The 27,425-nt window shown below is 45.3% G+C and overlaps 1 protein-coding gene across 3 annotated transcripts in view; it reads left to right on the top strand.

Moving 5' to 3' along the window:
• LOC133568766 (netrin-G1-like) overlaps window positions 1-27,425 on the top strand; it is a 262,230-nt gene that overhangs the window by 34,248 nt on the left and 200,557 nt on the right. For 2 of the 3 annotated variants that reach the window (XM_061920895.1, XM_061920894.1), the window contains exon 2: window positions 2,324-2,920. In XM_061920895.1, coding sequence (XP_061776879.1) covers window positions 2,675-2,920 — 246 coding nt within the window. In that variant the 5' untranslated portion in view covers window positions 2,324-2,674. Of the gene's footprint in view, window positions 1-2,323; window positions 2,921-5,845; window positions 6,033-27,425 lie in introns of those variants that run through there. The other variant, XM_061920896.1, reaches the window with a different exon arrangement.

Below are 27,425 nucleotides of genomic sequence, written 5' to 3'. Positions count from 1 at the left end.
GTACGTATCACGTCGCTCATTCCACTTCTTCTGCAGCCGAGTAGTCACAAGAATGATCACTAGCGCCCTCTAGCACCAGGAGGCGGGAGTCATTTAATGACTCATATTTGACAGACGCAGCTACGGTATTTTGACGGTCTCAAGCCGTCGTCTTGCGGGTTCCCAGGACCACCATAAACTCTGTCAGAAAACTCCTTACTTTTTCTGGTGATTTTTTGTGCGAAATGATGAAACTTGTCCTGACGGCTGCATCTCTGGGGGTGTGAAATTTGGCAAAAATTATGATGGTTGATGGTTTTATTTTTAACAGTCTTTCAAAACACTTCCGGATGTATGATACAATGCAAAAATGCCAATTCCTGCACAGGGTTAAATTCCGTCACTTTATCCCGCATCCTCTTTAAAAGTCCAACATTTTTCCTCATCAGATTTGGACAACCATTTGTTGTCACACCTGCCAACTTGTCCCATTTCAGTCCTAACATGTCCAAAAACGCGTCTACCTCAGTGGACAAGTCCTTACCTGTAGTTGTCCCTTTTAATTGACTGCATGGCTTCCGGCTCCTCCGTGATTTGAAAGTCTGCAGTTATCCCACGTAAGAAGATGAGCAGCTGGGCGGCGTCACGTACATCGCAGCTCTCGACAGTCAAAGTCGGTCGTTCCGTTCTTCAGCTGAAGCTCCAAATTTCCAGCGATGGTCTCAAGCCGCCTCGTTACAGTGCGTCGGGAGACTGACACGTTCTCAAATGCGCCCCTCTTCTACTGGCAGAGTCCAATAAGCACTCTGTAATAAACTCTCTGTCAGAAAACTCCTTACTTTTTCTGGCGATTTTTTGTGCGAAATGATGAAACTTGTCCTGACGGCTGCATCTCTGGGGGTGTGAAATTTGGCAAAAATTATGATGGTTGATGGTTTTATTTTTAACAGTCTTTCAAAACACTTCCGGATGTATGATACAATGCAAAAATGTCAATTCCTGCACAGGGTTGAATTATGTCACTTTATCCTGCTTCCTCTTTAAAAGTCCAACATTTTTCCCATCAGATTTAGACAACCATTTGTTGTCACACCTGCCAACTTGTCCCATTTCGGTCCTAACATGTCCAAAAACGCATCTACCTCAGTGGACAAGTCCTTACCTGTGGTTGTCCCTTTTAATTGACTACATAGCTTCCGGCTCCTCCGTGATTTGAAAGTCTGCAGTTATCCCACGTAAGAAGATGAGCAGCTGGGCGGCGTCACGTACATCGCAGCTCTCGACAGTTCTGTTCTTCAGCTGAAGCTCCAAGTTTCCAGCGACGGTCTCAACCCGCCTCGTTACAGTGCGTCGGGAGACTGACACGTTCTCAAATGCGCCCATCTTCTACTGGCAGAGTCCAATAAGCACTCTGTAATAAACTCTCTGTCAGAAAACTCCTTACTTTTTCTGGTGATTTTTTGTGAGAAATGCCGAAACTTGTCCTGACGGCTGCATCTCTGGGGGTGTGAAATTTGGCAAAAATTACGATGGTTGATGGTTTTATTTTTAACACTCTTACAAAACACTTCCGGATGTATGATACGATGCAAAAATGTCAATTCCTGCACAGGGTTGAATTCTGTCACTTTATCCCGCTTCCTCTTTAAAAGTCCAACATTTTTCCTCATCAGATTTAGACAACCATCTGTTGTCACACCTGCCAACTTGTCCCATTTCAGTCCTAACATGTCCAAAAACGCATCTACCTCTGTGGACAAGTCCTTACCTGTGGTTGTCCCTTTTAATTGACTGCATGGCTTCCGGCTCCTCCGTGATTCGAAAGTCTGCAGTTATCCCACGTAAGAAGATGAGCAGCTGGGCGGCGTCACGTACATCGCAGCTCTCGACAGTCGAAGTCGGCCGTTCCGTTCTTCAGCGGAAGCTCCAAGTTTCCAGCGATGGTCTCAACCCGCCTCGTTACAGTGCGTCGGGAGACTGACACGTCCTCAAATGCGCCCCTCTTCTACTGGCAGAGTCCAATAAGCACTCTGTAATAAACTCTCTGTCAGAAAACTCCTTACTTTTTCTGGCGATTTTTTTGTGAGAAATGATGAAACTTGTCCTGACGGCTGCATCTCTGGTATTTGTTTTGGAAATTATATCGTTTAATGCATCCAGCACGGTATCACAACAAAATTAGGCAGAATAATGGGTTAATTCCACGACTGTATATATCGGTATCGGTTGGTATCGGAATCTGTAATTAAGAGTTGGAAAATATTGGGAAAAAAGCCATCTCTAATCTGAAGTGTTAATATTTGCCAAACACAGCACCAAACTTGTCTTTTTCTCCTTTCTCTAGGACGTCGCCCGTGGTTGGGAGAACACCAGCGCGAGCGGATCAAACCCAGAGAGCCGACAGCCGCGTCCTCTCTGCACATCGCATCTGACCGCCAGCTGATCCGCCAGTCGCCGCTCACGCCTTGCCACACGTGGCCGCCACTAATTGAAGGTGAAACCGGCGCACACGGAGGCTAATCGTGGCCGGAAGGCGCTCGCCGAGGAGTCACAGGATGCTGCCGCCGCTGCTTAAGGCGCCCGCACTGCACCGCTCAAAGCTGAGGCTGGTCTAGAACGTTCTCACCACCGCCGCAGAACCCCTTTACAGAAACTTCCAAAAATATAAAAGGAGAGTTCCGCCGTGAGATAAAGAATGCTCTTGAACGTTCTGCTCGCCCTGCACGCCGTGTGCGGCGGCGTGACGCACGCCATGCAACACTACCCGGCGGCCTGGGGACACTACGACGTGTGCAAGTCCCAGATCTACACGGAGGAGGGCCTGGCGTGGGACTACATGGCCTGTCAGCCCGAAGCCACCGACATGACGAAGTACCTGCGAGTGGCCCTCGACCCCCCCAACATCACGTGCGGAGATCCGCCCGAAACATACTGCGCTTTGGTAAGTGGCAACCTCGCCTGTCCCCCGGGCGATGGAGACGGATGAGGACGCCGCGTGGCGGGTCAGGGATAGGCGGGACCACACGTTGCTTCCCAAGCAGAGATTAATGAAGTGAATGCAGGCGCTAACATTCACGAGATGCTGGTTAAACTCACACTGGATTTAAACACTGTGGCAACATTTTAAAGGCCTACTGAAAGCCACTACTAGCGACCACGCAGTCTGATAGTTTATATATCAATGATGAGATCTTAACATTGCAACAGTTTAGTGTACTAAATTGCAATTTTATATTTTGCACAGAAGTATCATGCTAAAACATCGAGGTATGATGACAAGTGCGCGTGACGTCACGCATAGTAGAGGACATTTTGTTCCAGCACCGTTCCCAGCTATAAGTCGTCTGTTTCGTCGCATAATTCCACAGTATTCTTGACATCTGTGTTGCTGAATCTTTTGCAATTTGTTCATTGAATAATGGAGACGTCAAAGAAGAAAGCTGTAGGTAAGAAGCGATGTATTGCGGCCGTCTTTAGCAACACAAACACAGCCGGTGTTTCATTGTTTACAATCCCGAAAGATGACGGTGTAGCTTTACTACCCCAACATCACGTGCGGAGATCCGCCCGAAACATACTGCGCTTTGGTAAGTGGCAACCTCGCCTGTCCCCCTGGCGATGGAGACGGATGAGGACGCCGCGTGGCGCGTCAGGGATACGCGGGACCACACGTTGCTTCCCAAGCAGAGATTAATGAACGCGTTCATGGGAGTGAACGCAGGCGCTAACATTCACGAGATGCTGGTTAAACTCACACTGGATTTAAACACTGTGGCAACATCTTAAAGTCCTACTGAAAGCCACTACTAGCGACCACGCAGTCTGATAGTTTATATATCAATGATGAAATATTAACATTGCAACACATGCCAATACGGCCGCTTTAGTTTACTAAATTGCAATTTTAAATTTCGCGCGGAAGTATCATGCTACAACATCGAGGTATGATGACAAGTGCGTATGAGGTCACTTATTGTAGAGGACATTTTCTTCCAGCTCCGTTCCCAGCTATAAGTCGTCTGTTTTCATCGCATAATTCCACAGTATTCTGGACGTCTGTGTTGCTGAATCTTTTGCAATATATTCAATGAGTAATGGAGACATCAAAGAAGAAAGCTGTAGGTAAGAAGCGGTGTATTGCGGCCGTCTTTAGCAACACAAACACAGCCGGTGTTTCATTGTTTGCATTCCCGAAAGATGACGGTGTAGCTTTACTACCCCAACATCACGTGCGGAGATCCGCCCGAAACATACTGCGCTTTGGTAAGTGGCAACCTCGCCTGTCCCCCGGGCGATGGAGACGGATGAGGACGCCGCGTGGCGGGTCAGGGATAGGCGGGACCACACGTTGCTTCCCAAGCAGATTAATGAACGCGTTCATGGAAGTGAACGCAGGCGCTAACATTCACGAGATGCTGGTTAAACTCACACTGGATTTAAACACTGTGGCAACATTTTAAAGGCCTACTGAAAGCCACTACTAGCGACCACGCAGTCTGATAGTTTATATATCAATGATGAGATCTTAACATTGCAACAGTTTAGTTTACTAAATTGCAATTTTATATTTCGCACAGAAGTATCATGCTAAAACATCGAGGTATGATGACAAGTGCGCGTGAGGTCACGCATTGTAGAGGACATTTTGTTCCAGCACCGTTCCCAGTTATAAGTCGTCTGTTTTCATCACATAATTCCACAGTATTCTTGACATCTGTGTTGCTGAATCTTTTGCAATTTGTTCATTGAATAATGGAGACGTCAAAGAAGAAAGCTGTAGGTAAGAAGCGGTGTATTGCGGCCGTCTTTAGCAACACAAACACAGCCGGTGTTTCATTGTTTACAATCCCGAAAGATGACGGTGTAGCTTTACTACCCCAACATCACGTGCAGAGATCCGCCCGAAACATACTGCGCTTTGGTAAGTGGCATCCTCGCCTGTCCCCCGGGCGATGGAGACGGATGAGGACGCCGCGTGGCGCGTTAGGGATACGCGGGACCACACGTTTCTTCCCAAGCAGAGATTAATGAACGCGTTCATGGTAGTGAACGCAGGCGCTAACATTCACGAGATGCTGGTTAAACTCACACTGGATTTAAACACTGTGGCAACATCTTAAAGTCCTACTGAAAGCCACTACTAGCGACCACGCAGTCTGATAGTTTATATATCAATGATGAAATATTAACATTGCAACACATGCCAATACTGCCGGGTTAGTTTACTAAATTGCAATTTTAAATTTCGCACAGAAGTATCATGCTACAACGTCGAGGTATGATGACAAGTGCGCGTGAGGTCACGCATTGTAGAGGACATTTTGTTCCAGCACCGTTCCCAGCTATAAGTCGTCTGTTTTCATCGCATAATTCCACAGTATTCTGGACGTCTGTGTTGCTGAATCTTTTGCAATTTGTTCAATTAATAATGGAGACGTCAAAGAAGAAAGCTGTAGTTGGGAAGCGGTGTATTGCGGCCGCCTTTAGCAACACGTTGCTTCCCAAGCAGAGATTAATGAACGCGTTCATGGAAGTGAACGCAGGCGCTAACATTCACGAGATGCTGGTTAAACTCACACTGGCAACATTTTAAAGGCTTACTGAAAGCCACTACTAGCGACCACGCAGTCTGATAGTTTATATATCAATGATGAAATATTAACATTGCAACAGTTTAGTTTACTAAATTGCAATTTTAAATTTCGCACGGAAGTATCATGCTAAAACATCGAGGTATGATGACAAGTGCGCGTGACGTCACGCATAGTAGAGGACATTTTGTTCCAGCACCGTTCCCAGCTATAAGTCGTCTGTTTCGTCTTATAATTCCACAGTATTCTTGACATCTGTGTTGCTGAATCTTTTGCAATTTGTTCATTGAATAATGGAGACGTCAAAGAAGAAAGCTGTAGGTAAGAAGCGATGTATTGCGGCCGTCTTTAGCAACACAAACACAGCCGGTGTTTCATTGTTTACAATCCCGAAAGATGACGGTGTAGCTTTACTACCCCAACATCACGTGCGGAGATCCGCCCGAAACATACTGCGCTTTGGTAAGTGGCAACCTCGCCTGTCCCCCTGGCGATGGAGACGGATGAGGACGCCGCGTGGCGGGTCAGGGATACGCGGGACGACACGTTGCTTCCCAAGCAGAGATTAATGAACGCGTTCATGGAAGTGAACGCAGGCGCTAACATTCACGAGATGCTGGGTAAACTCACACTGGATTTAAAGACTGTGGCAACATTTTAAAGGCCTACTGAAAGCCACTACTAGCGACCACGCAGTCTGATAGTTCATATATCAATGATGAAATATTAACATTGCAACACATGCCAATACGGCCTTTTTAGTTTACTAAATTGCAATTTAAAATTTCGCGCGGAAGTATCATGCTAAAATGTCGAGGAATGACGACGCGTGCGCATGACGTCACGCATTGTAGAGGACATTTTGGTCCAGCACCGTTTACACTTGTAAGTCATCTCTTTTCATCGCGTGATTCCACAGTATTCTGGACATCTGTGTTGCTGAATCTTTTGCAATTTGTTCGATGAATAATGGAGACGTCAAAGAAGAAAGCTGTAGGTGGGAAGCGGTGTATTGCGGCCGCCTTTAGCCACACGTTGCTTCCCAAGCAGAGATTAATGAACGCGTTCATGGAAGTGAACGCAGGGGCTAACATTCACGAGATGCTGGTCAAACTCACACTGGTAACATTTTAAAGGCCTACTGAAAGCCACTACTAGCGACCACGTAGTCTGATAGTGCCAATACAGCCTTTTTAGTTTACGAAATTGCAATTTTAAATTTCGTGCGGAAGTATCATGCTACAACGTCGAGGTATGATGGCAAGTGCGCGTGACGTCACGCATTGTAGAGGACATTTTGTTCCAGCACCGTTCCCAGCTATAAGTCGTCTGTTTTCATCGCATAATTCCACAGTATTCTGGACTTCTGTGTTGCTGAATCTTTTGCAATATATTCAATGAATAATGGAGACATCAAAGAAGAAAGCTGTAGGTGGGCCGCCTTTAGCAACACAAACACAGCCGGTGTTTCATTGTTTACATTCCCAAAACGGTAAAGCTTTACTATGGAACAGAGCGGTCAAGCGAACACGGTTGGATTGTACCACACACACACAAAGTACAGTGTTTTATGCAGCAATCATTTTGAAAGATCGTGTTGCCCAGACCTGGTTTAGGCGGTGGCTCTATGTTGTAACAAAGCGCTGCAGAAACCCCAATTATGAAAGACATGGTGACTAATGTATTTTTAATGCATTCTAACTCGTAAATTAACATAAATAAAAGTACTTACGACGTAGCTAATAGGATGTCCCCTAATCCGCCCGTAAATGCCTGTAAAAAAATATCCAAACAAGGGCCAAAAATACTCCATTTACATTTCGTGACTTGAATATTAACCAAGTATTAGTCATATTGTTATTATAAGCGATAACGCAGGAAAAGTATTCTGAGCGGCTTGTGCTGGCTGTGATGACATCAGCAGCTGTGGTGAGCTGCTGTCACGCCTTGGAGCTCCAGAGTTTATTCTTGATCAGACCTGGGGAAATTAAGGCCTTGGGGCCACATGCGGCCCGTTAGGCTTTTCAATAAAGGTTTTCCATATTCAATCAAATGCACTACAAAGACAAGATATTTGATTTTCAAAGTCATAATTAACTTAGAAATTTCTTGGCTGCAACACGTGCCAAAGTAGTTGGGAAAGGGCATGTTCACCACTGTGTTACATCACCTTTTCTTTTAACAACACTCAATAAACGTTTGGGAACTGAGGAAACTAATTGTTGAAGCTTTGAAAGTGGAATTCTTTCCCATTGTTGCGATCTGCTGCTCAGATCTACACTATTTATTTTTCTATTTTGTATATTTCTCCGACTCATTTCCTTTCTTCTTTGTCAGTCCACCTGCTAGTCTCGCCCCGCACACCTGCTACTAATTTTCACCCTCCTATTTAAGCTCGCCTTTTCTGTTCACTCATTCTCGGATCCTAAATTTGCCCACAGTGACGACGACTCGACCTTCACCTTTGTATATATATTCTCGCTAGCTTTTACGCTAAGCCATTTGTTTATTCCAGCTAACATGCTGAGGAATTGTTTTTCGGTTTTTTGTGTGCCTTTGTGCCAGCTTAGTTGTTTATTTTTACTTCCTAGTTCTCATACTAGCGTTTTTTGGTTTGCCTTCTCTTTACACCAGTGTTTTTGTTCCTAGCCTTTTATTATTCAATAAATACCTTATAGCTTACCTTTGCTGTGTTCTGCTTCGACGCATCCTCGGGAAAACAACACCGGCATTACCATGCCGAAGAAGAGTCTTCACACCCATTCTTGTTTATGTAGTGCTTTAGTCGAATAGTCCAAAAACAATTTGAAATGTGGACTGGTCAGACCACAGAACACTTTTCCATTTTGCGTCAGTCCATCTTAGATGATCTCGGGCCCAAAAAAGCCAGCGGCTTTTCTGGATGTTGTTGATAAATTGCTTTCGCTTTGCATAGTAGAGCTTTAACTTGCACTTACAGATGTAGCGACCAACTGTATTTAATGACAGTGGTTTTCTGAAGTATTCCTGAGCCCGTGTGGTGATATCCTTTAGAGATTGATGTCGGTTTTTGATACAGTGCCGTCTGAGGGATGGAAGGTCACGGTCATTCAATGTTGGTTTCCGGCCATGCCGCTTACGTGGAGTGATTTCTCCAGATTCTCTGAACCTTTTGATGATATTATGGAGCGTAGATGTTGAAATCCCTAAATTTCTTGCAATGTCACTTTGAGAAAGGTTGTTCTTAAACTGTTTGACTATTTGCTCACACAGTTGTGGACAAAGGGGTGTACCTCGCCCCATCCTTTCTTGTGAAAGACTGAGCATTTTTTTCGGAAGCTGTTTTTATACCCAATCATGGCACCCACCTGTTCCCAATTAGCCTGCACACCTGTGGTATTATCCGAATAAGTGTTTGATGAGCATTCGTCAACTTTATCAGTATTTTTTTTTGCCACCTTTCCCAACTTCTTTGTCACGTGTTGCTGGCATCAAATTCTAAAGTTAATGATTATTTGTTATTATGTTGTCTTTGTAGCATATTCAACTGAATATGGCTTGAAAATGATTTACAAATCATTGTATTCCCTTTATATGTACATCTAACACCATTTCCCAACTAATATTTATTTTCACCTACTTAATGAACCTGATGTTCATAAATTGAGATTAGTTTTAGAGTCGTGGAGTAATACAAACACCATGAAGCATCGGTAATAACCTCAGCATAGCATCACCTTGGAGACCACATTAGTCATTTAGCAGCTATTGTCAACACTTCTGCCACAGGTTGCATTTATCTGAAAATCCCCAATCAAAGAAAGCAGTGGGACACCCCGAGGTGTTTTAAAAAAAGATAAAAAAAAAAAAATGATATATCGCTTCATCACGAGTCGTGTGAATGCCCGCTGAGAGCGCCCCGCTAGTAAATATTTACCAATTAAAATGTGGCGTTTAAAAAGCAGCGCGTTTGTTCCCGTGGCTCCAGATGGCACTGAGACGTTTAATGCCGCCGTCGGATGAGAGGAAAGGACGGGGAGATTTACATCAAAACAAACGGTGGGAACTCGAGTGGCTCGGTGCATTAGTGGGGATAGACGACGTCGTGCATGGTGCTGCATAGTCAATAAAACACTCTTCTCTTTCTTCAACTTCTTGTAAGCAGTAAGTGCTTCTCCCTCGTATTTTCTATGCACTTTAGTGTTTATTGCTCAGGACATTTTTGAAAGCATGTTTGCACAAAAGTGGTGTGGTATCGATTAGCAACATTGGCATGTTGCACGGTTGATAGCCCCGTGAGGTCATGATGGGACATGTCAGGGTTTGGCCGATACTAGGCTGACCATATTCTCAAATCCCAACCCAGACTTCCCTCTCCCCAGCCGCTTCCTCCAGATCCTCCCGGGGGATCCCAGGACATAGTCTTCCCAACTTGTCCTGGGTCTTCCTCGTGGTCTCCTAGCGGTTGGACGTGCCCTAAACACCTCCCTAGGGAGGCATTTGGGTGGCATCCTGACCAGATGCCCGAACCACCTCATCTGGCTCCTCTCCATGTGGAGGAGCGGCAACTTTACTCTGAGTTCCTCCTGGACGGCAGAGCTTCTCACCCTATCTCCAAGTTGAGGAAACTCATTTTCGTCCGCCTGTACCCGTGATCTTATCTTTTCAGTCATAACCCAAAGCTCATGACCATAGGTGAGGATGGGAACGTAGATCGACCGGTAAATTGAGAGCTTTGCCTTCCGGCTCAGCTCCTTCTTCACCACAACGGATCGATACAGCGTCGCCAGGAAAGATAGTCTTCCCAACGTGTCCTTGGTCTTCCCCGTGGCCTCCTACCGGTCGGACGTGCCCGAAACACCTCCCTAGGGAGGCAACCTGACCAGATGCCCGATCCACCTCATCTGTTTCCTCTCGATGTGGAGGAGCAACAGCTTTACCTTGAGCTCTTCCCAGATGACAGAGCTTCTCACCCTATCTCTAAGGGAGAGCCCCGCCACCCTGCAGAGGAAACTCTTTTTCGGCCACTTGTACGCGTGATCTTTTCCTTTCGGCCATAACCCAAACCTCATGACCATAGGTGAGGATGGGAACGTAGATCGACTGGTAAATTGAGAGCTTTGTCTTCCGGCTCAGCTCCTTCTTCACCACAACGGATCGATACAGCGTCACCAGGAAAGATAGTCTTCCCAACGTGTCCTTGGTCTTCCCCGTGGCCTCCTACCGGTCAGACGTGCCAGAAACACCTCCCTAGGGAGGCATCCTGACCAGATGCCCGATCCACCTCATCTGGCTCCTCTTGATGTGGAGGAGCAACAGCTTTACTCTGAGTTCCTCCTGGACGGCAGAGCTTCTCATCTAATTTCTAAGTTTCCACGCCACCGGGCGGAGGAAACTCATTTTCGGCCGTTTGTACCCGTGATCTTGTCCTTTCGGTCATAACCCAAAGCTCATGACCGTAGGTGAGGATGGGAACGTAGATCGTTCGGTAAATTGAGAGCTTTGCGTTCTGGCTCAGCTCCTTCTTCACCACAACGGATCGATACAGCTTCGCCAGGAAAGACAGTCTTCCCAACGTGTCCTGGGTCTTCCCCGTGGCCTCCTACCGGTCGGACGTGCCCAAAACATCTCCCTAGGGAGGCGCTCGGGTGGCATCCTGACCAGATGCCCGAACCACCTCATCTGGCTCCTCTCCATGTGAAGGAGCAACAGCTTTACTTTGAGTTCCTCCCGGATGACAGAGCTTCTCACCCTATCTCTAAGGGAGAGACCCACCACCCGGCGGAGGAAACTCATTTCGGTCGCTTGTACCCGTGATCTTGTCCTTTCGGTCATGACCCAAAGCTCATGACCATAGGTGAGGATGGGAACGTAGCTCGACCGGTAAATTGAGAGCTTCGTCTTCCGGCTCAGCTCCTTCTTCACCACAACGGGTCGATACAGCTTCGCCAGGAAAGACAGTCTTCCCAACGTGTCCTGGGTCTTCCCCGTGGCCTCCTACCGGTCGGACGTGCCTGAAACACCTCCCTACGGAGGCTGTCGGGTAGCATCCTGACCAGATTTCTCGAACCACCTCATCTGGCTCCTCTCCATGTGGAGGAGCAGCGGCTTTACTCTGAGTTCCTCCCGGACGGTAGAGGATCTCACCCAATCTCTAAGTTTCCACGCCACCGGTCAGAGGAACCTCATTTTGGTCGCTTGTACCCGTGATCTTGTCCTTTCGGTCATAACCCAAAGTTGATGACCATAGGTGAGGGTGGGAACGTAGATCGACCGGTAAATTGAGAGCTTTGCCTTGACAGGGCTTCTCACCCTATCTCTAAGGGAGCGCCCCGCCACCCGGCGGAGGAAGCTCATTTCGGCCGCTTGTATCCGTGATCTTGTCCTTTGTGTCATAACGGTCATTAACACATAAACATGTTACATATAACCACAACAACTCGTAACAGAGGAGGGGGGTGGAGTTTGGGTTCTGGAGGCCGGCCTGCTGCTATAAAGCGCAATTCAGCCGTCCATCACTCCGAAGGGGAATGAAGTGGTAGTGAATGCGTTAGGTGGGGGTGGGGTGTGTGTTTGTGTATATGCCCATTGTCTTTGGGCGCAGTGGTGTTGTGTCCATTGGCCCGGGGCCATTCTGCATGCAATGCAAGCAAAGTTCGACTTTCAGGTGTCGTTAAGGAGGGAGGGAGGTCAAAAGCCTCTATCTTGGTGGAGTCCCCGGGGATGTTTTCAGAACAGCCTGCTCCTGTGGTTTCAGCGTCAGATTTTCTCACCCTATCTCTAAGGGAGAGCCCCGCCATGGGGGGCGCCATCCTAGCTCATTTTGGCTGCTTGTACCTGTGATCTTGTCCTTTCGGTTATAACCCAAAGTTCATGACCATAGGTGAGGATAGGAACGTAGATTGACTGGTAAATTGAGAGTTTTGCCTTCCGGCTCAGCTCCTTCTTCACCACAACGGATCGATACAGCGTCCGCATTACTGAAGACGCCGCACCGATCCGCCTGTCGATCTCACGATCCACTCTTCCCTCACTCGTGAACAAGACTCCTAGGTACTTGAACTCCTCCACTTGGGGCAGGGTCTCCTCCCCAACCCGGAGATGGCACTCCACCCTTTTCCGGGCGAGAACCATGGACTCGGACTTGGAGGTGCTGATTTTCATTCCGGCCGCTTGTACCTGTGATCTTATCCTTTCGGTCATGACCCAAAGCTCATGACCATAGGTGAGGATGGGAACGTAGATCGACTGGTAAATTGAGAGTTTTGCCTTCTGGCTCAGCTCCTTATTCACCACAACGGATCGATACATCGTCTGCATTACTGAAGACGCCGCACCGATCCGCCTGTCGATCTCACCATCCACTCTTCCCTCACTCTTGAACAAGACTCCGAGGTACTTGAACTCCTCCACTTGGGGCAAGATCTCCTCCCCAACCCCGGAAACGGCACTCCACCCTTTTCCAGGCGAGAACTATGGACTGGGACTTGGAGGTGCTGATTCTCATCCCAGTCGCTTCACATTCGATCCAGTAAGAGCTGAAGATCTTGGCCAGATGAAGCCATCAGGACCACATCATCTGCAAAAAGCAGATTATATTTATTTAAATTAAGCATTTTTTTCCCTTTGTTGACAGTGGGGTTGGCGCTAGGAATTTTCAAAATGGGGTCTCCGCAGTAAATTTTTGGGGTCCCACTTTTTTTGTAAGCGTTTTGGGAAAAAAATGATAAACGTATGCATCATCCTGTTATTTCTCACATTCTACAGTGTTTCCCCTAGAATATTTGGTAATTAAGGTGAAGTTTCTCCAAGGGGGAAAGGGCTATTATATATCTTGATATTTTTTACGTAAAGTAAACACAAAATAGTCCTAGTTATTTTTACTTTGTAAATATTGATTTACTAAGCCAAAATAATGACAAAGTCAAATTAACGACTGACTGCTAACCCGCGCCGTCTCTCCTCTCTGCCTGACTCCGCCGTGATCACTGACTCCATGCGCTCTGAATACTCACTGCCGATTGGCTCTTACCAGTCTGCGTGTAACCAATCAGATGGTTGAGTGGGTGGGACAATGCTGGGTGCTGCCAGAGGCGGAGGCAGTACGAAGCGTAGCAGCTTGTTAAGACTTTAGCACCAAATGATAATATAAATACATTTAATAAAGTCAAATACAAATAAGGCAACAACAAGAGAAGTATCCTACACTTCTCTTTTGTAAAGTGAATATGAACAGCCGGCATCTACATCAATTCTATGATTTGCCTGAGAAGCTGGACAGGACAAAAAAATTAATTTAAAAAAAAAAAAAAAAAAAAAAAAGATATATATATTTTTTAAGACTTTTGTTTAGGCGTTGGCTCTTTGTTGTTAAGGCGGCCACCTTAACAACAACAACAAAAAGATAATAATGTGTATACATATGTAAATGTATTCAGTTATAAACATTCATTCACTTTCTTCTTTCCTTCATGGATTTGAACTTTACCGCTGCTGGTAGTTTTTTCTATGTTTTTATTTAATATGTATTTATTTCAGTATTAAAAGTGTAAAATGATTATAATGGTGTGCCGAGGCATTCATACATTTTATATTTAAAGTTCAAATCTCTGGAGTCTACATCAAGTTCAGAATTATCCTTCTTTTCAAAAAGTTTGTCTTTTTTGTTTGTTTTAGTTTTCTTTCAAACCAAACTATGTTTTTAATGGCAAACACAAAATAGGCAAAATCTTCCACCAAAAGTATTTTTCAAAGTGGAATATTTGATGTGAAGTAATGGCAATGTCAATAATTCATAATAACGTTGATTTTGATTCAATATTATGTTTTGAGCAGTGACAGTTTGAAAGAAAAAAAACCCAGCTTTGTTTTATTAGTCAACATTGCAACTTTTTCGAAATGACATTTCTCCTTTAAGCTTTTTTATTCTAATTTTGCTATGTTTTTGTTTATGCAAATAGTATTTTTAGAATGTGAACCCCCTTGTCCCTGCCCCTCGCTCACAAAGGCTTTTGCATGCCACACCTTCACAATTTGTTTTGTTTTTCAACAAAACAAATTGTGGCAACACACATGGACAGGAGGCAAATGAGGTGCTTTGGGCATCTGGTCAGGATGCCACCAGAACGCCTCCCTAGGGAGGTGTTTAGGGCACATACAACCGGTAGGAGGCCACGGGGAAGACCCAGGACACGTTGGGAAGACTATGTCTCCCGGCTGGCCTGGGAACGCCTCGGGTACCCCGGGAGGAGCTGGACAAAGTGTCTGTGGAGAGGGAAGTCTGGGCTTCCCTGCTTAGGCTGCTGTCCCCGCGACCCGACCTCGGATAAGCGGAAGAGGATGGATGGATGGATGAATTTTTATTGTTGCAGTTGAGATCAAAAACATAATCACTTATCCATCGATCCGTTTTCTACCGCCTGTTACTCTCAGGGTCAGGGGGTCGGCTGGAGCCTATCCCAGCTGCATTCAGGTGGAAGGCGGGGTCATCATCATCATCGGCGGTCACTCGAAGCGAGGGGTGTATCCCTTTATGGAGGATGGCCGTGCGTGACTTAGTTTAACGTGGGGAGACTGGTGCCTAGACAGTCACCACACGATCCTTGACAGATCCGGGGTCAGGGTCCAGTGGCATGGAGTCCAAGACGACTGGGGACCCTTTTCTGCTGCAGCCTTCATCCGCCATCGCAGCCGTTGTGGTAGTTCTTAAAAACTACTGTCTTCCGCCTGCTCCGCCGTTGAGGTCTTCACCGTATCCCTGGTTAGGTGGGCAGTCAGGTACTAGGTCTTTGCCAAGGGCCACCTGGGGTAAAGTTGAGGCATGCTCATCAAACACTTATTTGGAACATCCCACAGGTGTGCAGGCTAATTGGGAACAGGTGGGTGCCATGATTGGGTATAAAAACAGCTTCTCCAAAAATGCTCAGTCTTTCACAAGAAAGGATGGGGCGAGGTACACCCCTTTGTCCACAACTGCGTGAGCAAATAGTCAAACAGTTTAAGAACAATGTTTTTCAAAGTGAAATTGCAAGAAATTTAGGGATTTCAACATCTACGCTCCATAATATCATCAAAAGGTTCAGAGAATCTGGAGAAATCACTCAACGTAAGCGGCATGGCCGGAAACCAACATTGAATGACCGTGACCTTCCATCCCTCAGACGGCACTGTATCAAAAAACGACATCAGTCTTTTAAGGATATCACCACATGGGCTCAGGAACACTTCAGAAAACCACTGTCACTAAATACAGTTGGTCGCTACATCTGTAAGTGCAAGTTAAAGCTCTACTATGCAAAGTGAAAGCCATTTATCAACAACATCCAGGAACGCCGCTGGCTTTTCTGGGCCTGAGATCATCTAAGATGGACTGATGCAAAGTGGAATAGTGTTCTGTGGTCTGACGAGTCCACATTTCAAATTGGTTTTGGAATATTCAACATTGTGTTATCCGGATTAAAGGGAAAGCGAACCATCCAGACTGTTATCAACGCAGAGTTGAAAAGCCAGCATGTGTGATGGTATGGGGGTGCATTAGTGCCCAAGGCATGGGTAACTTACACATCTGTGAAGGCACCATTAATGCTTAAAGGTACATACAGGTTTTGGAACAACATATGCTGCCATCTAAGCGCCGTCTTTTTCATGGACGCCCCTGCTTATTTCAGCAAGACAATGCCAAGCCACATTCAGCAAAAAAAGAGTGCGGGTACTTTCCTGGCCCGCCTGCAGTCCAGACCTGTCTCCCATCGGTAATTTGTGGCGCATTATGAAGCGTAAAATACGACAGCGCGGACCCCGCCCGGACTGTTGAAGGACTGAAGCTCTACATAAAACAAAAATTGGTAAAGAATTCCACTTTCAAAGCTTCAACAATTAGTTTCCTCAGTTCCCAAACGTTTATTGAGTGTTGTTAAAAGAAAAGGTGATGTAACACAGTGGTGAACATGCCCTTTCCCAACTACTTTGGCACGTGTTGCAGCCATGAAATTCTAAGTTAATTATTATTTGCCCCAAAAAAAATAATTTTGAACATCAAATATGTTGTCTTTGTAGCATATTCAACTGAATATGGCTTGAAAAGGATTTGCAAATCATTGTATTCTGTTTATATTTACATCTAACACCATTTCCCAACTCATATGGAAACGGGGTTTGTTTATCATGACATAGATTTTAGGACATATCGCCCATTCTGAGTCTGAGAACTCTTCCTGTTGGTTCGATGTGCCAGCTGGCACACGGGCAGACTTGATACCTCTGACCCTAACCACCAGGGATTCTCTGGAGCACCTTGGAGATGAAAGCGTCCAATCAGCTTCCAGAGGGCTTGGTTTTCCTCCTGATGGCACATGTCAAGGTGGGGGGGGGGGGGGGGGGGGGGCGAACAGCCTGGATGGATGGTCACCCTCCCCGCCCGAGACCCTTTCGTCTGCTGCTTAACCAAGTCGCTTTATTTTCTGCTCTGCCTGAAATAGTCATGAGCGACGGAGTCTGGCATGGAAGAGGCGTTAATAATTCAAAAGAGCTGATTTCTAACAAATCAGGCTTCAAAATCTGGAAGTTTCTCAGCGAAAAGTCAGGGAGGGAAACATCTGCCTTTTTTGGTTTTGGTTCATGCCTAACTTTGATGTTTTAGCACCAAAGAGAGTTGGGAATCGGCGGCACGGTAGAGGAGGGGTTAGTGCGTCTGCGTCACAATACGGCGGTCTTGGGTTTGATCCTGCGCTCTGGGTTTTTCTGTGTGGAGTTTGCATGTTCTCCCCGTACTCCGGATCCCTCCCACCTCCAAAGACATGCACCTGGGGATAGGCCCCTTCCACCTCCAAAGACATGCACCTGGGGATAGGCCCCTTCCACCTCCAAAGACATGCACCTGGGGATAGGCCCCTCCCACCTCCAAAGACATGCACCTGGGGATAGGCCCCTCCCACCTCCAAAGACATGCACCTGGGGATAGGCCCCTCCCACTTCCAAAGACATGCACCTGGGGATAGGCCCCTTCCACCTCCAAAGACATGCACCTGGGGATAGGCCCCTCCCACCTCCAAAGACATGCACCTGGGGATAGGCCCCTCCCACCTCCAAAGACATGCACCTGGGGATAGGCCCCTCCCACTTCCAAAGACATGCACCTGGGGATAGGCCCCTCCCACCTCCAAAGACATGCACCTGGGGATAGGCCCCTCCCACCTCCAAAGACATGCACCTGGGGATAGGCCCCTCCCACTTCCAAAGACATGCACCTGGGGATAGGCCCCTCCCACTTCCAAAGACATGCACCTGGGGATAGGCCCCTCCCACCTCCAAAGACATGCACCTGGGGATAGGCCCCTCCCACCTCCAAAGACATGCACCTGGGGATAGGCCCCTCCCACCTCCAAAGACATGCACCTGGGGATAGGCCCCTCCCACTTCCAAAGACATGCACCTGGGGATAGGCCCCTCCCACTTCCAAAGACATGCACCTGGGGATAGGCCCCTCCCACCTCCAAAGACATGCACCTGGGGATAGGCCCCTCCCACCTCCAAAGACATGCACCTGGGGATAGGCCCCTCCCACCTCCAAAGACATGCACCTGGGGATAGGCCCCTCCCACCTCCAAAGACATGCACCTGGGGATAGGCCCCTCCCACCTCCAAAGACATGCACCTGGGGATAGGCCCCTCCCACCTCCAAAGACATGCACCTGGGGATAGGCCCCTCCCACCTCCAAAGACATGCACCTGGGGATAGGCCCCTCCCACTTCCAAAGACATGCACCTGGGGGTAGGCCCCTCCCACTTCCAAAGACATGCACCTGGGGATAGGCCCCTCCCACCTCCAAAGACATGCACCTGGGGATAGGCCCCTCCCACCTCCAAAGACATGCACCTGGGGGTAGGCCCCTCCCACCTCCAAAGACATGCACCTGGGGATAGGCCCCTCCCACTTCCAAAGACATGCACCTGGGGATAGGCCCCTCCCACCTCCAAAGACATGCACCTGGGGATAGGCCCCTCCCACCTCCAAAGACATGCACCTGGGGATAGGCCCCTCCCACCTCCAAAGACATGCACCTGGGGATAGGCCCCTCCCACCTCCAAAGACATGCACCTGGGGATAGGTTGACTGGCAACACTAAAAGGGCCCTAGTGTGTGAATGTTGTCCGTCTATCTGCGTTGGCTCTGTGATGAGGTGGCGAATTGTCCAGGGTGTACCCCGCCTTCCGCCCGGATGCAACTAAACGGAACAAGCGGTAGAAAATGGATGGATGGATGGAGAGTTGGGAATGAGAAAATGGAGTCACACACAAATCTTGAGTTGACCAAAATGTGCAAAATGGACTTTAATTTATTTCGTAACAAGAATAGTTCATAAATTGGGGACCAAGCAGAATTTGATTTTGTTACCCCGAATTTTACAAAATGTTTTCACACTTTTTTATTCATGTGAAACATTTTTTATACTTTTATACTATATATTTTTTTTTACCAAACCTGCATTAGATTGAATACATGTTTTGCACCAAAACAAATTAATTGCAAAAAAATAAAAAATCCATCCATCCAGCCATTTTTTTTACCCCTTGTCCCTTTCGGGGTGGCGGGAGGGTACTGGAGCCTATCTCAGTTGCAATCGGGCGGAATGCGGGTACACCCTGGACAAGTTGCCATCTCATCACAGCAAAAAAAAAAAAAATAACACAATAAAAATTGTTTACTGTGATGAGATGTCGACTTGTCCAGGGTGTACGCTGCCTTCCGCCTGATTGGGGCTGAGATAGGATCCAGCGACCCCAAAAACGAATGGATGGATGAATAATAATTGTTTCATAATTTTTTCCATTTTTATTTTAAGCTAAAAAATAAATTCCATCCATCCATCCATTTTCTACCGCTTGTCCCATTCGGTATTAAACAAAAAAAATAATTGTTTTTAATAATTTATTTTTTTAGTGCAAATAAACAAATATAACTGTGCAAGTCGTGTCATATGTTAGAATATGTTTATGTTAAAATACTGAACAGATGTTTATTGGGATAAGGTAAACAACATAAAAGTGTTTGATTGTGAGGCATTCAAAGCCACAACGGGTCCATCAGACCCACAAACACTGGCTGAGTAACAACAATATGAAAGTTGCACGGAAAATTTCTCTGCCAGTTTCTGCATCCCCCAGGGATTCTTCTTTTGTGTTTCTGCACTTTCTGTTCCCACACAAGGTTGCAACATTGTTTGTCAACACTGTGCTCTCATTTTCTCGCACATTTGAACCTCTGATGTTCTGTGTACGGACACTCTGTCCTCCTCCTGTCTAGACCTGCTGTGTGTGTTGTGATTGTGATTGTGAGGCATGTACAGCCACAAAATGTAACAAGTCCGTCAGACCCACAAACGCTGGCTGAGTAACAACAATATGAACGTTGCACGGAAAATTTCTCTGCCGGTTTCTGCATCCCACAGGGATTCTTCTTTTGTGTTTCTGCACTTTCTGTTCCCACACAAGGTTGCAACATTGTTTGTCAACACTGTCTGCTCTCATTTTCTCGCACATTTGACAATCTGATGTTCTGTGTACGAACACTCTGTGTGTGTGTTGTGATTGTGATTGTGAGGCATTTAAAGCCACAAAATGCAACGGGTCCGTCAGACCCACAAATGCTGGCTGAGTAACAACAATATGAACGTGGCACAAGGGTGGAAGCTACAGACACATCAAAGGATGTGTCTTCCTTAAAGCATTTTTAAACTACTAAACACTTTTTGATTACACTGTTTTGGGACCTGTGACTGTGATCTAAAACGACTATAAATACTATAATATGATCAAACGGGTTCTAAACTTTCGACAACGTCAACCTTTTTGAAGTCGATGCCGGCTAACTCTGTAGTAAACAGTATATTATTTATGCTCCCAGCAGACGCGGATCAACATTTATTTGGACTCCCGCCTCTGGCCACCTGATTAACGTTATTTTCGGTCTCCAGAGGCGTATTCCTCCTTTTTTTCCGAGGACATCAAAGTAAGCTGATAAATATCTGTGACCACATAAACACTTTCAACCATGTTTTCCCGATGAGGTCACTGAGCAAACGCCTGGATCTTGCCCCCAAAAACGGGGGAACCTTCCCTTTACCTTCGGCGAGTGAAGAGTTCATTTGCAAAAGCAGATAAAAGTCATTCTTAAAGTGGATAAACAAAGAATACGTGGCAGTCTCCCAGCGACTTAGCGGGCGCTCTCATCTTGTGTTTCCATCCTAAGCCTGAGCGGGGACTTTGTGCTGAACCGGCAGCCTCCGCTCTTTCATCCATTCTTCGAGAACTGAATAAAGTTCAGAGGCTTTACAAGGATCCGCCTTGCCAAACTCTAAAGTCACCGGAAAAAGGCAGGGCTTGTTGGGGAGTCTGTAGGCTGATGGCGCCGAACTCAAAGCGCCAGCGTTCCCTTCATTTGTCTCCACCGCCGGATCTCCAGATGGGGAAAAGGAAGTCAGAGACTCTCTCTTATCCTCAGCCGCCTTACTCCTACCCTGATTGGTGCATACCTAAAGGCCTACAGAATCCCACTACTACCGACCACGCAGTCTGATAGTTTATACAAACCCCCGTTTCCATATGAGTTGGGAAATGGTGTTAGATGTAAATATAAACAGAATACAATGATTTGCAAATCATTTTTCAACCCATATTCAGTTGAATGCACTTGTTTTATGTAGAGCTTCGGTCGTTCAACAGTCCGGGGTCTCCGCTGTCGTATTTTACGCTTCATAATGCGCCGCACATTTTCCATGGGAGACAGGTCTTTTTTGACGAAGCTGAATGTGGCTTGGCATTGTCTTGCTTAAATAAGCAGGGGCGTCCATGAAAAAAATGTCAGCATATGTTGTTCCAAACCCTTCATGTACCTTTCAGCATTAATGGTGCCTTCACAGATGTGTAAGTTACCCATGCCTTGGACACTAATGCCCCCCCATACCATCACACATGCTGGCTTTTGAACTTTGCGTCGATAACAGTCTGGATGTTTCGTTTCCCCTTTGGTCCGGATGACACGATGTGGAATATTTCCAAAAACAATTTGAAATGTGGACTCGTCAGACCACAGAACACTTTTCCACTTTGCATCAGTCCATCTTAGATGATCTCGGGCCCAGAGAAGCCGGCAGCGTTTCTGGATGTTGTTGATAAATGGCTTTCGCTTTGCATAGTAGAGCTTTAACTTGCACTTACAGATGAAGCGACGAACTGTATTTATTGACAGTGGTTTTCTGAAGTGTTCCTGAGCACATGTGGTGATATCCTTTAGAGATTGGCCAAGAGAAGCCATTGTCCTTTCTGAATGTTGTTGATAAATGGCTTTCGCTTTGCATAGTAGAGCTTTAACTTGCACTTACAGATGAAGCGACTAACTGCATTTAGTGACAGTGGTTTTCTGAAGTGTTCCTGAGCCCATGTGGTGATATCCTTTAGAGATTGGCCCAGATAAGCCATTGGCCTTCCTGGATGTTGTTGATAAATGGCTTTTGCTTTGCATATTAGAGCTTTAACTTGCACTTACAGATGTAGCAACTAACTGTATTTAGTGACAGTGGTTTTCTGAAGTGTTCCTGAGCCCAAGTGGTGATATCCTTTAGAGATTGATGTCAGTTTTTGATACAGTGCCGTCTGAGGGATTGAAGGTCACGGTCTTTCAATGTTGGTTTCCGGCCATGCCGCTTACATGGAGTGATTTGTCCAGATTTTCTGAACCTTTTGATGATATTATGGAGCGTAGATGTTGAAATCCCTAAATTTCTTGCAATTGCACTTTGAGAAAGGTTGTTCTTAAACTGTTTGACTATTTGCTCACACAGTTGTGGACAAAGGGGTGTACCTCGCCCCATCCTTTCTTGTGAAAGACTCAGCATTTTTTGGGAAGCTTTTTTTTATAGCCAATCATGGCACCCACCTGTTCCCAATTAGCCTGCACACCTGTGGGATGTTCCAAATAAGTGTTTGATGAGCATTCCTCAACTTTATCAGTATTTATTGCCACCTTTCCCAACTTCTTTGGCACGTGTTGCTGGCATCAAATTCTAAAGTTAATGATTATTTGCACAAAAAAAATGTTTATGAGTTTGAACATCAAATATGTTGTCTTTGTAGCATATTCAACTGAATATGGCTTGAAAAGGATTTGCAAATCATTGTATTCTGTTTATATTTACATCTAACACCATTTCCCAATTCACATGGAAACGGGTTTTGTATATCAATGATGAAATATTAACATTGCAACACATGCCAATACGGCCGGTTTAGTTTACTAAATTGGAATTTTAAATCATCATGCTAAAACATCGCGGTATGATGACCTGTGACGTCACGCATTGTAGAGGACATTTTGTTCCAGCACCGTTCCCAGCTATAAGTCGTCTGTTTTGATCGCATAATTCCACAGTATTATGGACATCTGTGTTGCTGAATCTTTTGCAATTTGTTCAATGAAAATTGGAGACGTCAAAGAAGAAAGCTGTAGTTTGGATGCGGTGTATTGAGGCCGCATTTATCAACACAAACACAGCCGGTGTTTCATTGTTTACATTGCCGAAAAATGGCGGTGAAGCTTTAATATGGAACAGAGCGGTCAAGCGAACATGGTTCCCTACCACTAGTCAACAGGCATGTTTCGGTGAGAAAATGGTGGTAATAAGTCGGCTCTTACCGTAGACATGAGCGGAGAGCTTGCGTCGTTCCTCCTGCACCTGTCAAAGAGGCAGCTGCGGTGGAAGCATCCGAGAAATGTTGCCTCGTCGAGAAATGTGGCTTCCCTCAGAGACACTGGCGGTCACCACACCCGTGGCCACACCCCTCCGACTTTCAGGTTGTACAGGTACGACCTTATAATCTCACTAAAACACTAGTAACACAATAAGCACACCGGTTTCTAATCATCATAGCTGCTATTTATACCATTCTGTTTCTGTCTTTGTCCTGGGAACTTTGCTATTTGCTTGCCTTCACGCACACACGCTGCCCTCGCTGCACGTCCTTCATGCCCTCGTCCACAGTTCCATGTCAGTTGTTGTATATAGTTCATAGTTTAATGCTTTTGTGCTAAGTCCTTTTGTTTATAGTTCATCGTCATTTCATGCCATCGTGCAGGTGTTTTGTTTCATATTTGTATTTTGTAGCCAAGTTCTGTACCTCCTTGTGAGCGCCCTTAGTTTGTTTATTTTTGTATTTAGTGTTTAAATAATCAAATATGTACCTGAATTCTCGTCTGGCTGGTGCCAATCATCCTTTGCGTGGAAGAAGCAGAACAAATCCAAGTCCAGGTGTGACATCTTCTTTGAATAAAGTGCAACCAACACTTTAAATTGAATTAAAAAGATGAATCACTTTTGGTTCATTGATTCAACATTCAAGCTATTTTCAATGTAACTACAACAACCAACACTTTAACGCTAGAATTACCCGACCCGGCTAGACAGTCGCTGTTCTTTGCCCTGATGTTAGTTTTGTGAAAGCAGGTGTGTTCCCTCACCTTCTTGTTGGTGTTGGTCCACACTTCCTAATTTCCACAGCCTCCTTCAAACATCTCTTCCATGTTCTTTGTTTCTGATGACATGACTTCCCTTTGGATGCAAGCATCGTGTCACACTTCATGTTGTCGCCGCGGCACCTAACTTGTTACGCTGTCTCTGCTGGTGTCAAGTCTTTCCTGGCCGCAATTACGGTGTTGTGTTGTTTTTATTTGTTGTGGCTTTAACATAATAGTGTGAGTCAAGTCCATAGTGGATCTAACATAATAGTGTGAGAGTCCAGTCCATAGTGGATCTAACATAATAGTGAGAGTCCAGTCCATAGTGGATCTAACATAATGATGTGAGAGTCCAGTCCATAGTGGATCTAACATAAAAGTGTGAGAGTCCAGTCCATAGTGGATCTAACATAATAGTGTAAGAGTCCAGTCCATAGTGGATCTAACATATTAGTGTGAGTCAAGTCCATAGTGGATCTAACATAATAGTGAGAGTCCAGTCCATAGTGGATCTAACATAATGATGTGAGAGTCCAGTCCATAGTGGATCTAGCATAAAAGTGTGAGAGTCCAGTCCATAGTGGATCTAACATAATAGTGTGAGAGTCCAGTCCATAGTGGATCTAACATAATAGTGAGAGTCCAGTCCATAGTGGATCTAACATAATAGTGTGAGAGTCCAGTACATAGTGGATCTAACATAATAGTGTGAGAGTCCAGTCCATAGTGGATCTAACATAATAGTGAGAGTCCAGTCCATAGTGGATCTAACATAATACTGTGAGAGTCCAGTCCATAGTGGATCCAACATAATTGTGAGAGTCCAGTCCATAGTGGATCTAACATAATTGTGAGAGTCCAGTCCATAGTGGATCTAACATAATGATGTGAGAGTCCAGTCCATAGTGGATCTAGCATAAAAGTGTGAGAGTCCAGTCCATAGTGGATCTAACATAATAATGAGAGTCCGGTCCATAGTGGATCTAACATAATTGTGTGAGAGTCCAGTCCATAGTGGATCTAACATAATAGTGAGAGAGTCCAGTCCATAGTGGATCTAACATAATAGTGGGAGAGTCCAGTCCATAGTGGATCTAACATAATAGGGATTCTGTTATTTAGACAGTGTAGTTATGGCTGGCATAGAGACAGTGTCATATCTATGAAAAATGAGGTTTTTAAGTAAATTTAAGAGTGATCATTTGAGTGCCTTTTCTCTAGAAAGTGGAGCAAACAAGTGTGGGCGAAAACAAATTTTTATCACGTTTGTTGCTCACATCAGACTCTCTGTACACAAATTACTGTCATTTTTTCTTACGGAAAAACCCTTTAAAAACCACTGAGACGTCTTTGTCCTTTTTCAAAGCAGGTGCTACAGGAGGGTCGGGATTCACGCGTAAAAACAAACGTCCGACTGTAAAAAAACTCAACACGCTAATTGATGGCTGTGAATAATTGAAGCCGCCGGAGAAACTTGTGTCTCATTGACACTGTCGAGCACACTGAAATGTCAAATTACTGAAGCGCAAGAGGCACAATTCCACCATGAAGCATCTTCACTTGCACCTTGTCTCTGCCAGATGGATGGCAAAGATGCTTGTGGTGTGTGTGTGTGTGTGTGTGTGAGTGAGTTAAATGGGGTGGCAAAGTGTTGGGAAGAAAGGCGGTTGGCGGCGTCATATCATGAGGTAAGCGGATTGCGTTTGAATAATTGCAAGGCGGTTGAAGCCCCCATTCTTGGCCCGGAGGGAAACGCCGGTGAGATTTGTGCCCCCGATTTTAAATTCAAATCTGCGGAGGAGGAAAAGATTTGATATCTTAGGTTAAGTTTTTTATCACTGTGAATTTAGATGAGCGATATGAGGCAAAATGGGCTCACTGTTGCTTGCTTCAAAGATACATCAGGCTAATTTACACCAAAAAAAAACATTTTAAGAATTTAATTACATTGTTACCTTTATCAGGTTCAAACACTGATTACATCTATTAAACAGACAAGAAGCAAGGAATCATGCAGTTCAATTTCGCTCATGAGGAGAACGCATGGAGCTGCACACTTGAATTGAATTGAAATATTTATTTCAAACCTGCACAGTACAACTAAACACAGTTTTTTTTTTTTTTTACATGTTGGCAAAGATATTTATGCAAGGCTTGAAAAGGGGTTGGATGAAGCAGATGCTTATAATAGCCCAACCCCTCTCACTCATTCCACATCTAACATAAACAATATAATACAAGAACAATACTCTATAATCAAAACAAGAAAAACTCCTGTACACTAACAATACCATGAGACAAGACAAGACGAGACAAAACACACACACACACACACACACACACACACACCCACACGGGACCAAACACTCTCCGACCATACACCTCTCCTCCATCGCTCGGTGCTGAGTGCATCACTCTTTCTTCATCGTACTTCTTCAGTACTTCTTTTTTAAACAGTGTTTTAAATTGAATCATGCTAGAACACGTTTTTAACTTGTCCCCTAAGTTGTTCCACAGACTGACTCCACGCACTAAAATGCACATTGATTTTAAAGTGGCTCTAAATTTAGGCAAATATCATTTGTTGTTGTAATTTGATATCTTAGGTCGAGTTTTTTTATCATTGTGAATTTTGATGAGCGATATGAGGCAAAATGGGTTTACTGTTGCTTGGTTCAAAGGCACATCAGGCTAATTTACACCAAAAAAAACAACTTTTAAGAGTTTAATTACAGTGTTTACCTTTGTTAGGTTCAAACACTGCTGACATCTATTAAACAGACAAGAAGCAAGGAATCATGCAGAGACAGAGTTCAATTTCGCTCATGAGGAGAACGCATGGAGCTGCACACTTAGTCACAGTCTCGCCCTACGCTCTAAGGTTCAGCTCCCGCGTCCTTCTATTTATTCAGGAGCTCCACAGTCAACATCACTGAGGCCGCCTCTAAAAGGAGTGGTCACATATATCATGCAAATCAGGTCTAGGACGAACTATAGGTTTGAATAATTGCAAGGTGGTTGAGGCCCCCATTCTTGGCACAGAGGGGAACACCTTTAAGAATTGTGTCTTCGATTTTAAATTCAAGTCTGCGGAGTAGGAAAAGATTTGATATCTTTGGTCGAGTTTTTTATCACTGTGAATTTTGATGAGCAATATGAGGTAAAATGGGCTCATCGTTGCTTGCTTCGAAGAAACATCAGGCCAATTTACACCAAAAAAACAACAACCTTTTAACCGTATAATTACAGTGTTTACCCTTGTCAGGTTCAAACACTGATGACATCTATTAAACAGACAATAAGGCGCTTTTGGTACAAGCTTCTGGCAAGCTTTTGGTTGAGTTTTGGACCACTCCTCTTGACAAAAT

This window comes from Nerophis ophidion, linkage group LG14 (genome assembly GCF_033978795.1).
Source record: "Nerophis ophidion isolate RoL-2023_Sa linkage group LG14, RoL_Noph_v1.0, whole genome shotgun sequence".
NCBI lineage: Eukaryota > Metazoa > Chordata > Actinopteri > Syngnathiformes > Syngnathidae > Nerophis > Nerophis ophidion.
The sequence above is the reverse complement of the archived record's forward strand: the minus strand, read 5'-3'. Positions and strand labels throughout refer to the sequence as shown.